Here is a 15,756-nt window from a genome sequence, read left to right as displayed (position 1 = left end):
CACTTGGCATTGTGCAGGGTCTTGTTTTGTGAGCTTGTGTGGCATGTTGTTGCTCCTATACGTCTCCACTTCACAATAACAGCACTTACAGTTGATTGGGGCAGCTCTAGCAGGGCAGAAATTTGACAACAACTGAGTTGTTGGAAAAGGTGGAGTCCTGTGACAGTGCCACATTGAAAGTCACTGAGCTCTTCAGTACGACCCATTCTACTGCCAGTGTTTGTCAATGGAGATTGCGTGGCTGTACGCTTGATTTTATGCACCAGTGGGTGTGGCTGAAATAGCCGAAACCACTAATTAAAAGGGGCGTCCACATACTTTTGGAAATGTTCAGTTCAGTCCTGCTGTGTGTATCAGTGTGTGCGTACTGTCAAAACACTGCACACGACTGTGTTCTTTATCAAGAATATGCAAAAATAGTACTCTGAAAATTAATAGATTATGGATGTTATTATTATTATTAGTCTTTTAATGTTTGAGAGAGAGGGTGGGGTAGTTCATCGGCTAAGTCTCAGACCTTTGATTTGAATCTGATGTTTACCTTTTCATATGGCTAAAATGAATCAGAATGCAATTCTATGAGTAGTGTGCAGTGCAAATAGTTCATGTTTTTTTACGCCCAGTATAGTTTGAATTCAATTACTGTTTGCTGAGTCATAGCAACAAATGTAAGACATGTTTTTTAATACATAACGTATTATATTACAGGCATTTAGCAGGCATTCTTATCCAGAGCGACTTTTACATAGCATTTACATTGCATCCATTTATACAGCTTGATGTATAGTGAAGCATTGCAGGTTAAGTACCTTGCTCAAGACCAGTTCCTTACCCATAATGCTTCACTGCCACCCCATTGGTATTATTGCAACTTCACATAATATGGCTAAAAAGCAACATTTCATTTGTTTGTGTGCTTTTTATGAATTCAAAAATATTTTGCTCGGTTAAACATATAAAGAAAGATATGTAATGCAGAACAGAGGTACACGTACATATATAAAGGCACTATATAGGTGTTATTCCCAGATGCGATGCAATACTTGGATGTGCAGATATCACACTTATGCTTGGCTGGACTGGCCTTTTGACAGTTCCGGTAGATGGCAGATTGGCCGGTGACTGCAGTGTGTGTGGTGTGTGTAGCAGTGCCTGAGACTCTGCGCCATGGCAGATGGTGAGGCATCTCAGATTAATTGCTGGATTTTCCATTCAATCCGATCTCACTTCCAGGGGAGGGGCGGTAAAAATAGTCTTGACTGGACTAATCCTCTGTGTGTGTTGGTGTGCTTGTGTGTATGATAGTGTTTGTGTGTGTGTGTGTGTGTGCGTGCGTGCGTGTGTGTATGCGCGCATGCTTGTGTGCACATGTGTGTGTGAGAGAGAGTACGTGTTGTGTGTGCTTGCTTGTATGTGTCTGTATGTGAGTGTATGTGTCAGTGTATGCATACTTGTTTGTGAGTGTTTCTGAGTGCATTTCTGTGTGTGTGCTTGCTTGTGTGCACACGTGTGTATGTCAGTGTATGTGTGTGCTTGCTTGTGTGTGCATGTGTTTGAGTGGAGTGGGTGTATGTGATTGTGAGTGTGTGCTTGCTTGTGTGAACACATGTGTATGTAAGTGTACGTGTGCATCTGCTTGCTTTTGTATGTGTATGTCAGTGTAAGTGTGTGCTTGCTTGTGTGTGCATGTGGTTGAGTGGAGTGGGTGTATGTGATTGTGAGTGTGTGCTTGCTTGTGTGAACACGTGTGTATGTGAGTGTATGCGTGAGTGGCTACTTGCTTTTGTGTGTGTATGTCAGTGTAAGTGTGTGCTTGCTTGTGTGTGCATGTGGTTGAGTGGATTGGGTGTATGAGTTTGTGAGTGTGTTTGTGAGTGTGTGCTTGCTTGTGTGAACACGTGTGTATGTGAGTGTATGCGTGAGTGGCTACTTGCTTTTGTGTGTGTATGTCAGTGTAAGTGTGTGCTTGCTTGTGTGTGCATGTGGTTGAGTGGGCGTTTGTGTTTCTAATTAAGTGATACTGCCTCCTCTTGAGTTCAGGTAGAATGACTTAAGTTTCAGCAGTATGTTCCTTTTTGCATAAACTGTGCATTTTGCAAGCTTTTGTTCAAGAATATATATTTTTTTAATCTGGGAAAATAATGTATTGCCACACTGAAGTCCTGTGTAAAGCAATTCAGACATTTCTTATCAAACCAATGACACACCAAGGTTCAGCCGCACTGGATTCAATCCCAGGCAAACATGCAGACCACCAGAAGCGGTTTTTACCACACGTTTAAAAGCACCAGCAAGCACACAATTAACTGCCCACTGTGAAGATGGCCCTCATGTTAGATTTGAAAACCATGCGTTATCATAAGTTTGACATGCTATTAATATTAAATACTGCAGTGGTTTCCCAGAGGAAGGAGATGCAGTTGTGCATATGTGTTGTTTGTGGTTCCTACCACAGATTTCAGCTGTACTGATACACTGGAAACGTGTATAAAGATTACTGTTCGCAGTTCTCCTGGTGATATTCATCCCACAAAGTAATAGTATTATCATAGTTTAATCGTTTCCATTAACCCTTTGAAGAGTACGTTTTTTGGAATGTTTTTCTGTCAGAAATTCTGTCAGTGTTCTAGAACTCCATTGCTTTCCATTAACAGTAGTGATTGTTACATTAGCATTAGAATGTTCAGTGAAGAACATTCTAATGACATATTTGTGACCTCACAGCCTAAAGGGTTAATAATTGAAATAAGAAAGGGAATTACAACATTCGCTTCTCAGCGCCATACGTCTCGCCTAGCCGAGCTCTACGTTGCGGACCCCGCTCCAGGCATTTTGGACTGACGGGCTAATGCTAATGTAGCTGGTCTGCCGAAGAAGCCAAGACGATGCTTACACAGCCAGACTGGGAGACAGTGCCCTCAGCAATGCTGGCTTTGGAAGAACGTCTGGTGGCCTGCTGGCTTCTTAATAGAACCGAAGGAAATAAGACTGTGTCTAGTGTGTGTGTGTGGTTGTGTGTGTGTGTGTGTGCTTGGAAGTTAGAATCTCAATTTTGAATGTCAGCGCTCATTACCGTAACCTCTGCTATGGACTCAGCAGAGCACAGACGAGCATGCGCTCTCCTCTGAAGCATGTGATGTGATGTCAGCCGCCGCTTCTCATCCACACCTCAGCTCACAACTCAACCTCACACAGACCTGAGTCTGAGGAAGACTCAGCCCTACAGGCAGACTTGTGGCCATCTGACTGGCCAGCAGGGGTCAGTAGTGAGCAATGAGACACTACTCCCGGCCAACTGAAACCCTTCCATCCCTAAGTGATGTAAGAGATGATTGTGCACTGCCCTGTGGGGTAGCCAGCCACAGTTGGCACTGGCACGATCTAGAGTAAATACCAGAATGTGGAGCCCATTCGTTCACTAGAGCAGCGCTTTAACTGACATGAAACTCTGTCTCTGTCTCTCTCAGCCTGCCTAACACACTCTCACCCTTCTTTGTTAGGTTTTTGCAATCTTTGCTTTCGCCACGTGTGGGAGCTACTCTGGGATGTTCAAAATGAGCGTGGAGTGCAAGAACAGGACGGAGAGTGACCTCAGCATCGAGGTGGAGTTTGAGTACCCCTTCAGGTCAGTGTGGGCCTTGGGGCCTGATCTTCCATCCACATCTGCCCTTGACCTTTGACCTGCTCCACATATGCCCTTGACCTTACACCTGGTATGCATGTGTCACTTTCCATCATAATGTTTGGTGATTTCATTTTGGGTTGTCCTTAAATTTTAACCCAGATCATTTTAGCAATCAGCACAGATAAATTAAAAGTGAAAAATGGAGTTTCATTGAGTATAACTGTTTTAAGAAAAACACTTAATTGTCACCATCTCTCTTTTTAATTGTCTTGATTTGTGGTTGTCTTGAAGAAATGGTTAACTTAATTTAGCACATTCATTTCCACATTTTTATCATTGTCCTTTCTCCCCTTAAGTGCAGTGTACATCAGACACAAAACTATAGGTTTAAGGCTAAATGTTCTGCAATCTTAGGCAGTCTTAATGAAGATGTAGCCAAGCTTAGTCTATTCCAGTGTCTTCATTTCTGAGAACAGCTAAATAAAATGTTTATCAAACAGTGCCTGTAGCCTGCTAAAGACTGATTATTATTAGAAAGGAGGTGGCTAGCTGTCAGGTGTTCTGTGTGAAGTAAAGCCGGAGAAAATGATCTGCGATTACTTTATTCGGGTCTGCTGTTGTAAAACGAGCTTTAGGCACCAAAAAAACTAAAAGACAAAAAGAGTACTCGAGTAATTGCAAGGACAGATCAGCTTATCATAAAGAGAAATCATCATATAGAGAAATTTGTAGAATGTCCCTCCTAATGAGGATGTTTGTGAGAGAGAGTGTGTGTGTGTGTGTGTATGTGATGTGTGTGTCAGAGAGATAGATTGTGTGTGTATGCATGAGAATGTGTGTGACTTGGTGTGTGAGAGAGTATGTGTGTGTGAGAGATTGTGTGAGTTTTTGCATGAGAATATGCGCGACTGTGTGTGTGAGAGTGTGTGTGTAAGAGAGATTGTGTGTGTGTGAGAGAGAGATTGTGTATGCATGAGAATGTGTGCGACTGTGTGTGTGTGAGAGGGTGTGAGATTGTGTGAGTTTATGCATGAGAATGTGCGCGACTGTGTGTGTGAGAGTGTGTGTGTGAGAGAGATTGTGTGTGTTTATGCATGAGAATGTGTGTGACTGTGTGGGTGAGAGTGTGTGTGAGAGAGATTGTGTGTGTGTATGCATGAGATTGTGTGCGACTGTGTGTGTGAAAGAGTGTGTGCATGTGTATGGGAGAGAAAGAGATTGTGTGTATGCATGAGAATGTGTGTGACTGTGTGTGAGAGAGTGTGTGCATGTGTATGGGAGGGAGAGAGACAGTGTATTCGAATGTGTGAGAGTGTGTGTCCATGAGACTGCGTGTCAGTGTGTGTTTGCAGAATGTATTTGAGTGTCTGTTTGGGAGTGTGTTTGTGTGTGTGTGCGTGTGCATATAAGGTGCCCTCCTGACTGAGTCACTCTGAAGATAAGTCTCTTCCTAAATCAACTACTTCCTGATTACATTTAGTAAAACTGGATAAATTGGATCACAGTCAGTAGGTTTCTTATTAATGTATTTGTTGTAATAGTATTTGTTGTAATACGTGTCTCAAGTTACGGTATCATCTTGCTCTGTATTTATTTTTTCACCTAAGTCAGGAATAGCAAATGGAAAACTTCTGTATCTTGATCATCTTGATAAAATCCTGGATAAAAATATTGATTAAATTCTTGATTGTTCAGTCTGGTATTTCTAAAGTATAGACATGTTTTACTAGCTGGTAGCTAGCTACCAAGCCAGATAACAGGAACAGGTGTAAATTAATTGTGTGTAAAAGCAACTTAGACATTTTGATGAGTTGCGGTTGCTAGTACACTTTTTGTTTTGTAAGAAAATCAAAGTACGTTATTGTGTTGTCATGGAAAATATGGCCACCCTTCAGTTTTTGTTCATATGTTTATTAACTACAAGAATTTGTACTCACATATTCATTTTGGCCCTGGTTACTTATAAAAATAACACTGGACCTAGGTCAAAGATACACCGATCAGCCACAACATTAAAACCACCTACTTAATATTGTGTAGGTCCCCCTCGTGCCACCAAAACAGCTTTGACCCATTGAGGCATGGACTCCACCTCTGAAGGTGTCCTCTGTTATATTTGGATTTCTGTATATATTTGTGTCTACTGTATATTTGTATCTGATATTTTGTATCTAATGTAAATTTGTATCTGATGCTGTCTTGTCTTTGATGCTGCAACAGTGCAAATTCCCCCCTGGGATCAATAAAGTACACTATTACTACTACTACTACTACTACTTATTACATTATTAGTAGTTTATTACATTATTAGTTGCTACAGGGCTATAAAGAGCTAAGATTTTGTTAGAGGGTGAATTATTGCCACATGATTTTAAAAACTCTCGACGGGTCAGAGCTGTTTTGGCGGCACGAGTGGGACCTACACAATATTAGGCAAGTGGTTTTAATGTTGTGGCCGATCGGTGTATGTGCTCATGTACACTGTGGTCTTCATTACCATTCGTTCTTATTTTATGAGGAAGATGCGTAAGGATTTTAACCTGTTTTGTAATTGAGATGCAGCCACAATCAGTCAGGAGTAGTTGCAGCTGTTGGTATTTAACACAGGAACTCGCATCAGCGTTCGTTTTCTGTTTTTTTCCAACCGATTTCGAGGACGTGCCCGGTCACGCAGCCTCCCATTTTCCTCACGGTGGGGAGCAGACAGGCGTGTCTCCTCTCCTCTGAAGCGCTGCTTCTCATCACACTGCAGCTAGAAAGGCTCACGTCTTCTTCAGTATCGCTGCTACAGCGCAGTTTACCCTTTTGACAAACTCTGCAGTTCTCCTATCCATGTTGAGGTGCCTTTCCTCCTTTTAAGATCTGTGAGTCTGAGGAGTTGTTGACTACCTGACCAAGAGTCAACTGTAGTAAAGCGGGAGCAGCTGAATCATGGGAAGGTTGAAGTGTGTGCTGGGTCTCACGCTGGCTAACACAGCATCTACAGACAGGACTGCCCAACCCTGTTCCTGGAGATCTACCGTCCTGTAGGTTTTCACTTCATCTGTAATTTGGCACACACCTGTTTTACACTAATTAACAGCTCAACGAGATCTCTAGCTGTTGAATGAGGTGTGCTTTGTAAGGGTTAACATATTCTCATTCCAAAACCAAGGACCAGGGCAAGCCAAGAATCTCTTCCCAGCTTCAGTACAGAAACTGAGCATCACACTTGGGAAAGGATGTAAAACTGCATCAAATTAGTTGGCCCACCTTGTGTGTCTGAGGTGAACCTGAAGATGTGCATGTCCCACTAATTGTGCAGGTAGTCTTTAACTTCTGTCTTTCCACGGGCATCAATAGTCATATGTTGACCCACCCATTTTAATTTATAATGGTTCTGCACTATCTATGGTCGGGTCAGTAACCTCTTTTCCACTGTGTGACAGTCACTCCCTTATTATTTCATTTTTGTACTTACAACAAATAAAAAGAATTGTATAAAAAAACGTTGATCTTTTCCTCTCGCTCCAGGCTCCATCAGGTGTACTTTGACGCCCCAACGTGCAAGGGGGGTAATCCAGAACGGCTCTTCCTCGTGGGCGACTACTCCTCCTCGGCAGAGTTCTTCGTCACCATCGGTGTCTTCTCCTTCCTGTACTCCATGGCGGCCCTCGCTGTGTACCTCTTCTGCCTGGAGAAGTACCGCCTAAACTGCAAGGGGGCTCAGATTGTGAGTGTGCTCTAGCAGGGGGAAACTCTGGGAGTTGGGGGGGATGGGGGGCAGAGGGGGGCAGAAGGCACATGAGTGCCGTACAGAGAGCCAGTCTTATAGATGCCTTCAATTCCACGGACAGCAGCAGCTTTGCTTCCAGGCTCTAACACAGCTGAGGGTGATTTTCAGGTAGATTTGGTGGAGCTACATGCCACAATCAGGTATGTGATGTATTTGTGGACAGGAGAGGGCATGTGTGTCCAGTTTGTGGCCTGTCTCCACAACACTGTTGCTCTTGCTGTTTTCTCTTTGAGTTCACTGAGTTGGCTGTGCTTCCAGCCTGGTGAAAGGAGTAGCAGTTTTATTCTTTTGGTGTTTGCCCCTTTTGTGTTGGCCACCTCAATCCTGGAGATACCCATCTGCTGGCGTCCCCAGCCCTGGTCATGGAGAGCCACAGGGTCTGCTGGGGTCCCCAGCCTTGGTCCTGGAGAGCCTCTGCTGGGGTCCCCAGCCCTGGTCCTGGAGAGCCAGGGTCTTCTGGGGTCCCCGGCCCTGGTCATGGAGAGCCACAGGGTCTGTTGGGGTCCCCAGCCCTGGTCCTGGAGAGCTGCAGGGTCTGCTGGCTTTCATTTACGCAGCACTTAACTGATCCTCTAAAGCAGCTGATTATATAGTTATTTTTCTTCACCTGGTTTCTTGGGTCTGAATCTATTGCTGATTTTAAGGTGAAAATAAAATCCAGGAATTATCCAGCCCTGGTACACTGGGTATTTTCTTATCTCAAGGTATTAATTAATTATGTAAACACTGAAGACGTGTACATTGAAAGCGTGGTACAAATTTCTTTTTGCTCTATAGCCAGAGGTTATATTTTATTTAGTCCCATGTTGTCCTGCAGCACCACGGTACCATGTTCTTGCACTGGAGGGTTCCGGTCGCCGTGGTTATTATTTGTGCTGTCGCTGTCTGTCCCGGCAGGATTTCGTGGTGACGTGCGTGTTCACCTTCATGTGGCTGGTGAGCTCGGCGGCCTGGGCCAAGGGCCTGTCGGACGTGAAGACGGCCACCGACCCCGAGCGCGTGGTCACCCTCATCTCCGCCTGCGAGCAAGAGGAGAACCGCTGCCGGGAGATCCACGACCCCGTCGTGTCCGGACTCAACACCTCCGTGGTGAGTGCTCGCGTGCCTCGGACTCAACACCTCCGTGGTGAGTGCTCGCGTGCCTCGGACTCAACACCTCCGTGGTGAGTGCTCGCGTGCCTCGGACTCAACACCTCCGTGGTGAGTGCTCGCGTGCCTCGGACTCAACACCTCCGTGGTGAGTGCTCTCGTGCCTCGGACTCAACACCTCCGTGGTGAGTGCTCTCGTGCCTCGCGACGCCGCCCCGCTCGTTCATCGCTGTCTGGTAGGCTTACGCGCGTTTCCTGCGGTTCTGCTTCATGTAGAATAACTGCAAACTGATGTCGCTGCGTTACGTTTTGCAGGCTAATTCTGAGCTGCCGCTGCGCAGGTGGAACACAGGTGTGCCTGTCTGCGCTGATGAAGGCTGATGCAGTCTTCCTGGTCTTCCTCGCAGGTGTTTGGATTCCTCAACCTGATCCTGTGGGCGGGGAACCTGTGGTTCGTGTTCAAGGAGACCGGCTGGCTGGCGGCCTTCACGCACTACCCTCCGCCGTCCCAGGAGAAGCAGCCCGCGCCCGAGTCCTTCGGCCAGCAGCAGGGGGGGTACGCCCAGCAGCAGGACCCCTACGCCGGCCCCCAGGGCGGGTACCAGCCTGAGTACAGCCAACAGGGCGGCGGCGGCGGCTACGAGGGCGGGGACTACGGCCAGGGCTACGGCCAGCAGGGGGCGCCCACGTCGTTCGCCAATCAGATGTGAGCCGGGGACCCGCGCGGGCCAGCTGCCGGGGGCCGGTGAGTCTGCGTCGGGGACGCCTCCGGGGCGAGAGGGGGTGGGCTGGAAATTAGGAACCAGGATACTTTTAACCCCGTGAGGGGGTGTTCTTTTTTTAAGGTATTGAGAAAGCAGAGAGGGTTCCAGACGGAGATAGGGGTGTGCTACACAAAGTGCCTGGGTGGGGGAATTTGCATATATAATTAGAGTCAGCCGTCCTACAGGCAGCACCACACGGCTCGCTCTCATTGGCTCATTTTAAAGCCACTGTGCTTTGAGGTCAGTGGATCCAAAGAGTGCATACTATTCTATCGCAGAAGCTCTTGTTTAAAGGAGGATTTCATGTTTTCAGCATTGGCCTCAAAAGCATCCGGAAAGGGAAGATTTTGTGAGATCGGTTTCTGTATAAATCCTGTAAACTGGTTCAGAGTGGAGGTTTTAGTCTGTGTTAACTGGCTAAAGTAACTGGCCACTGGCTTACTAGGAAAGCATATCACCAGAGGTTGGGTGGAATCCACGTCATGGTCTCAACTATGAGGCATTGAAGAATTGTCCTGGACCCTGTCTGTAACAGCGTACTTACCTACTATTGAGTATATAATTTGAGTACAATAGATTTCTCTAAATATTGTGTACTTCAAATTCCCAGATGATATACCTATTTCTGGGATTTTGCTGAGTGTATTCAGTAGTACACTTTTCAGGAAGTAAACCATACTTTTTAGGAGGTCCCACAGAGAGGAAGAGGCGGGGCCTTTTTTACTGCAAGGGCGGAATTTCTCACAACACTTTCGTAGTACCGTTGGAAAATAGGATACTTTTTGCATCCTGCCGATCGCATACTAAAAAATACACATTACTAAAAGCAGACAGTGTGGGTAGGAGACAATGCATATTTTGAGGACGCTTTTTGAGTAGTTAGGAGGCTGTTTCGGACACAGCCGTGTACTCCGAAGGGGCTACAGTATGGTCTGCTTAAGCTTTGACATCTCCTGTAGGTGGCAGCAGTGTACCTGGCTTGCTGTTAATCTGCCAACAGAAAAGCCAAAGAAGACACACCTGCTTTAATGTTTACCACTGCTGTGTAAACGTTATTTCAAAAAAAAAAAAAATTATGTTAATCACGGGGTAGCCAGTTCTCGCTACCTTATAGTTCCCATTCTTTGTCCGTCTGAGCTCAGCTACGCATTATGATCAGTTATTAAGAGTCTAAGCTTGATTAATGACCAGAATTCGTAACTGAGCTTAGCTGGAGGAAGAACCAGGAATACAAGGTAACCATATACGGCTACCCCATCCAGCACACTGCACTGGGACACTGGTTTACTGTTTGGTCCAGGACCAAGACTGCCCGCTATTAACGAAACAATTGTATTTGCAAAATGATTCATTTCCGTAGTGATATTATTTCGAATATAACCACAGGGCTGATGACTAATATAGTCCTTTGTTGCTATGCTGAATAAAAAAAAAACTCTCATTAAACACTGCTGTACAACAGTAAGGTAGGACACGACAGTATGTTATGAAGTCACGTTTTTCTTCCTTTCTCTTCTCTCTCTTTCTGTCTCTCCCTTCACAGAAGGAGGGTGACAGTGTGATTTGGGGAGTGTGATGCCTGAACCTCACCCACAATTAAACACTCCTCTTGTGTATCCGTTTGTGCATCCGTCCGTTGACAAAGAGAGGAATGGGGGAGGGGGGGTAGGGGCAGAGGGGGGGTTAATTTAAACAGACCACAGGGAGAGGGGAATTAATGGGGTGGCTGTTCGGTGTGCTGTGCGTTACCCTGGTTACGTAGAGTTCTGAGTGATCAAACAGTAATACAGCCGAGTACAGAACCAAAACATTAAGAGACAAAAGAACAAATAAGGGAATACAAGTATATGAAATGAATATTAATTATAGTAATACTACATTTTTGAGAATGTATTTGTGCTGTGTAAATATAAATATGAACATTGCATAACTTTACTATATAGTTATGTACATATACATTGCAATATATATATGTATATATATATATATTGCAATGTTGTGTATGAAATTTGTCTACTGTACTTCATGTTTTTAGAAGCTTAGATAGTTATTTGAATATTATTTCAGCCCACTTTTGTAGATTTTCCAAGTTAAATTTTAATTCTGTTTTGTTTTGTCTGCTGATTTGTCTTGCTGGTTTGGTGGTACACTCACTCCTGCGCAAAGGAACATATTTATCAATGTTTCCATGCTTTATATTTTCTGCTTTTTTGTTTGTTTGTTTCATATAGATCAGTGAGTTTTCAGGTCCGAGAGAGAGACTTAAAGAGTGAGCAGGAAATGGGTAAATAAAGAGAAAAAACATGCAGGGAATAAAATAATATTTGCACTGAGAAGGAGATGACAGAGATGCATGTCGAAGAGGGAGAAAAGTCCTTTTTAGATCCATGAATGGGTACGATTTCTCATTTTATTCAGGCCATTTTATTCATAATTAATTTGGGGTATATTCGGCTAACTGGTCAAAATGAAAATGGGTTTTAATATAATTTAGGTAGCCTGGAAAGTTTTGGCACCTAATGTGTTTTTGTGCGGAGGGGAAATGTTGAACTCCTGAAAGGAGAGATTTTATTTGTTTCGTTTGGTTCTTCTTTGTGTGTGTGTGTACCACGGACCTCAGTTAGAGTTGGTCAGCCTTGTGTGTTGAAATGGCGTTTCAGCTCCTGTGCTCGTTTGACACTCGTCTGCTCCAACGTATGGTGGGATTTAGTCAACAATTCGTCCTGAAAAGTGTGGTATCACTGTTCCGCTATTAGCGTGGAGCATCTTTTAATGAACGCGGAGGTAACATTATTATATCAATGAAGCACAACTGCACATCCTGCAGGGGCTGATGCTGTAAGCTAACACAGGTCACATAATCCCTCGGTCTGAATTTAAAACGTACTTGTTGTTTTAGGTCTTTGGGACAGGACTCTTCATTGTAAGTAATTTATCTTGATGACTCTTAATTAAAGACTATTAATAAAGACTACTAAAAGACTGATCTCTTCGGCACTCACCCATAATGTAAAAATGCCTGCTTGGTTAGTGCAGTGTTTAATCTCCAAACAATGGAAACCATCAGTATTAAATAACTAGATTTCAGTAACAGTCCTGAAGCTTCGTGCTGTTCGATCAGCCATTACCTAATTCGACGTGCTGTTAATATGCAAGACTACAAATCTGTTTTCAAAAGAATGCTTTTTTCTCCTGTCAATGCCCCTTACAAATCCCTATTTTTCATCGAAAAAACTAATAAATCAGATCATTTGCTGCTGGGCTGAGCAGTTAGCATTTCTCCTTGCTCTCTCAGTCCTCATCTTGCACAATATGTGACCTCTTTCCCTTTTGGCCAAATTTTCTTTAAATAAAAAGTGCAGTCACACAGCAGAACAGCCATGTGCTGGATTAAGCATGCATAAGACCATATACTCCCTTTCCTAGACGGGCTCAGTCTGGTGCCTCTATACCAGAGATATCAGTGAAAGGAAGGGTTTAGTTAAGGGTATATATATACGTGTGTGTCAGGATTGGTTTGACCACTGTGATAAGGCATTTATAGCGCACAGCATTGATTTGAAATTTGTTTCGTTTTGTTCCTGTGAAATCGTTTTTACATTTGGGGGAATCTAATAATCAGGCTTTCTAGATGCATTTGTCTCTATTTCTCTCTCCCACTCTTTTTCTAACACTCTCTCTGTGATACTTCCCTCCCTCTTCCTGTTTCTCTCTTTCTCTCTTTCCAAATATACTACACAATACCCTGTTGTTAGTGGTGAATGATGTCTTGTGATACTCTCAATGCCTTTGGGTAGTGCTGTATTTATTGTGTACGGTGTATTCTTAGTATTAACGATTAATACTAATATTAATACTAGTATTAATATTGTGTTTATTCTATGGAATCCAAGTGAAGGGGGAAATGAAATAAACTTGAAATTATTCTGTTGAAAGTTTATATATTGTGGTTTCTCATTTGCGATGCTTTGGAATGCTTCTCGTCTTCTGGTTCTGCAGAGGACGCCCGCTTAGGTGGTCAGTCATTATGGAGGTCGGTTGTTATGGAGGTTGGTCGCTATGGAAGACCGCCTTGGCATGAATCAACATAATATATATAATATGTTAGCCATTATCCATTCTTCTGATCTTTAAAATAGTTTTTTCCCTTCGCAAACACAGTTGGTTGAGTTAATTTCAGTTGAACAAAAAATAAAACCTTTGAATTGTGGGTCAAGGTTGAGGATAAACCAGGCCATAACCTCAAGTTGCAGTGATTGTTTATACAGCCCATTTAATGAGTTGCGTGGAGATTAAACAAATCAAAAAACTTGAGGTAAGTAACACCTTTTGGGTAACACAACATCAGAGCTGTGGCCTGTCACCCTCACCCTCAAGAGGGCAGCTATCTTAGTACTATCCAAGCCCAGTCCGAATAAGATTCAGCTATCGCAGTCTTTTCTCTTGGTAAGAGGGAAAATAATTAAGTAATACAAATGAAAATTCTGAATGTACTGTAACAACCTGCTCACCATTCGTTATCACCATGAATTTAGGTTAATTCAGATGGTAGCTCCTACTGCACAGCTGCTTTAATTAAGAGGGTCAGTAAGGCCAGTAAAGAGGGTCACTAAAGATGGTCAGTATGGAGGGTCAGTAATGATGGTCAGTATGGAGGGTTAGTAAAGATGGTCAGTATGGAGGGTCAGTAATGATGGTCAGTATGGAGGGTCAGTAATGATGGTCAGTATGGAGGGTCAGTACAAATGGTCAGTATGGACGGTCAGTAATGATAGTCAGTATGGAGGGTCAGTACAGATGGTCAGTATGGAGGGTCAGTATGGATGGTCAGTGTGAAGGTTCAGTAAGGAGGGTCAGTACAGATGGTCAGTATGGAGGGTCAGTAATGATGGTCCGTAAGGAGGGTCAGTAAAGATGGTCAGTCAGGAGGGCTTGTCCAGAGTAAATGTAACGGATTCAAGTTATATTTTTGTCTTTGAAATTTAAAGCTGGGCATGTCATAACATGTAGTTCTTTCATTCGCATAACCAGATAGAGAGAGTCAGGTCCAGAGTTATTCAATCATGACATTCAGTGTGGCTAGCGTTTACTAAAGCAGTGGTAAAACCGTCCCTGTTCTTGGAGATCTACCACCCGGTAGGTTTTCGTTCTTTGTTTTCAACCCTAACAAAGCGCACCTCATTTAACAGCCCGAGATCTCCAGGTTAGGGTGGAAATGAAAGCCTACATGGTGGAGCTCCAGGAACAGGGTGAGAACCCCTCGGGTCTAAAGGGGATGAATCCAGAAGGATTTTACAACTTTTAAAAAGCAGGTCCAAATAGTTGCCACTAGGTGGCAGTAACACCTTTTCAATGCTGTTTACTTCTCGTGAGCATTAAAGCGCTCAGAAATTGTATATTGGTCACAGTGGATAATTTAAATAGGACCTTGTGCAGAGAAATCCAGGAGGCAAGGTAAGTTTAAAAAATAAAGACTGTGAAACACATTAACACGGAATACAAAAGGAATAAACACAGCAAATGGAGAAGGTAAATGGCAACCAAGAAAAAGAGAGCTTAAATACCCAGTGAAACAGGTGAATGAAATGATCTAATGACAAAACGCATGCTAACATCCAGAAACCAATGATGCAATCAATAAAAGATGAGGAAACCAGCCCGACAGGGACAAGAAATGTTAGAAATGGGGAACTGACGCCATCTGGTGGGCGAAGTCCGGATATTAATTTCCATGGATTGTCCTTTAGTGCGCACTAATCCAGAGCACTAATGTTCTGGAAATTTGCTAAACTGCACAGACAACAAAACCTGAGTGAAGATTAAATGAATCATGTTCTTCAGAGGGAATTTCGGTATGCTGTGTTTTTCCTGTCACGCGACCTTTTAAAATCCACTCTGTCCATGTCTTCTGTCCTGATGAAGGTCTGCGTGTGCATCTAACTTATTTTATTTAGTCATGAATCTTTGGTCATAAACTTATTCTAATGATGGGGCTTGGCAAAACTATTACAGACCACCTTCCCCAATTAAAGCTCTTTAAAAAAAAACTAAAAATACCTGCCATGGAGGCTGTTTTACATGGAAAATAAAACCACAGTCAGTGTGTTCAGTGCTCTAAGGTAAATTAACCATAACAATCCAATGGAAACGTAGCAACTGACTTTAATATAATGTGGATATACACTCACCGGCCACTTCTTTAGGTACACCTGTTGAACTGCAAACTGCACCCGTTAACGCAAATATCTAATCAGCCAATCACGTGGCAGCAACTCAATGCATTTAGGCATGTGGACATGATCAAGACAATCTGCTGAAGTTCAAACCATGCATCAGAATGGGGAAGAAAGGTGATTTAAGTGGCTTTGAACGTGTCATGGTTGTTGGTGCCAGATGGACTGGTTTGAGTATTTCAGAAACTGCTGATCTACTGGGATTTTCACGCACAACCATCTCTAGGGTTTACAGAGAATGGTCCGAAAAAGAGAAAATATTCAGTGAGC

General features: G+C 43.6%; 1 protein-coding gene across 1 annotated transcript in view; it reads left to right on the top strand.

Moving 5' to 3' along the window:
* Positions 1–13,193, top strand: part of LOC118210604 (synaptophysin-like) — a 24,009-nt gene extending 10,816 nt beyond the window's left edge. Inside the window, exons 3-7 of the mRNA XM_035386915.1 lie at positions 3,501–3,625; positions 7,139–7,337; positions 8,298–8,489; positions 8,897–9,234; positions 10,797–13,193. Of these exons, the coding sequence (XP_035242806.1) occupies positions 3,501–3,625; positions 7,139–7,337; positions 8,298–8,489; positions 8,897–9,199 (819 nt within the window). The 3' untranslated portion in view covers positions 9,200–9,234; positions 10,797–13,193. The remainder of the gene's footprint in view (positions 1–3,500; positions 3,626–7,138; positions 7,338–8,297; positions 8,490–8,896; positions 9,235–10,796) is intronic.
* Positions 13,194–15,756: the final 2,563 nt, after the last annotated feature.

This window comes from Anguilla anguilla, chromosome 13, assembly GCF_013347855.1.
Source record: "Anguilla anguilla isolate fAngAng1 chromosome 13, fAngAng1.pri, whole genome shotgun sequence".
NCBI lineage: Eukaryota > Metazoa > Chordata > Actinopteri > Anguilliformes > Anguillidae > Anguilla > Anguilla anguilla.
Note: the sequence above shows the minus strand (reverse complement) of the source record. Positions and strands in the feature narration are given on the sequence as shown.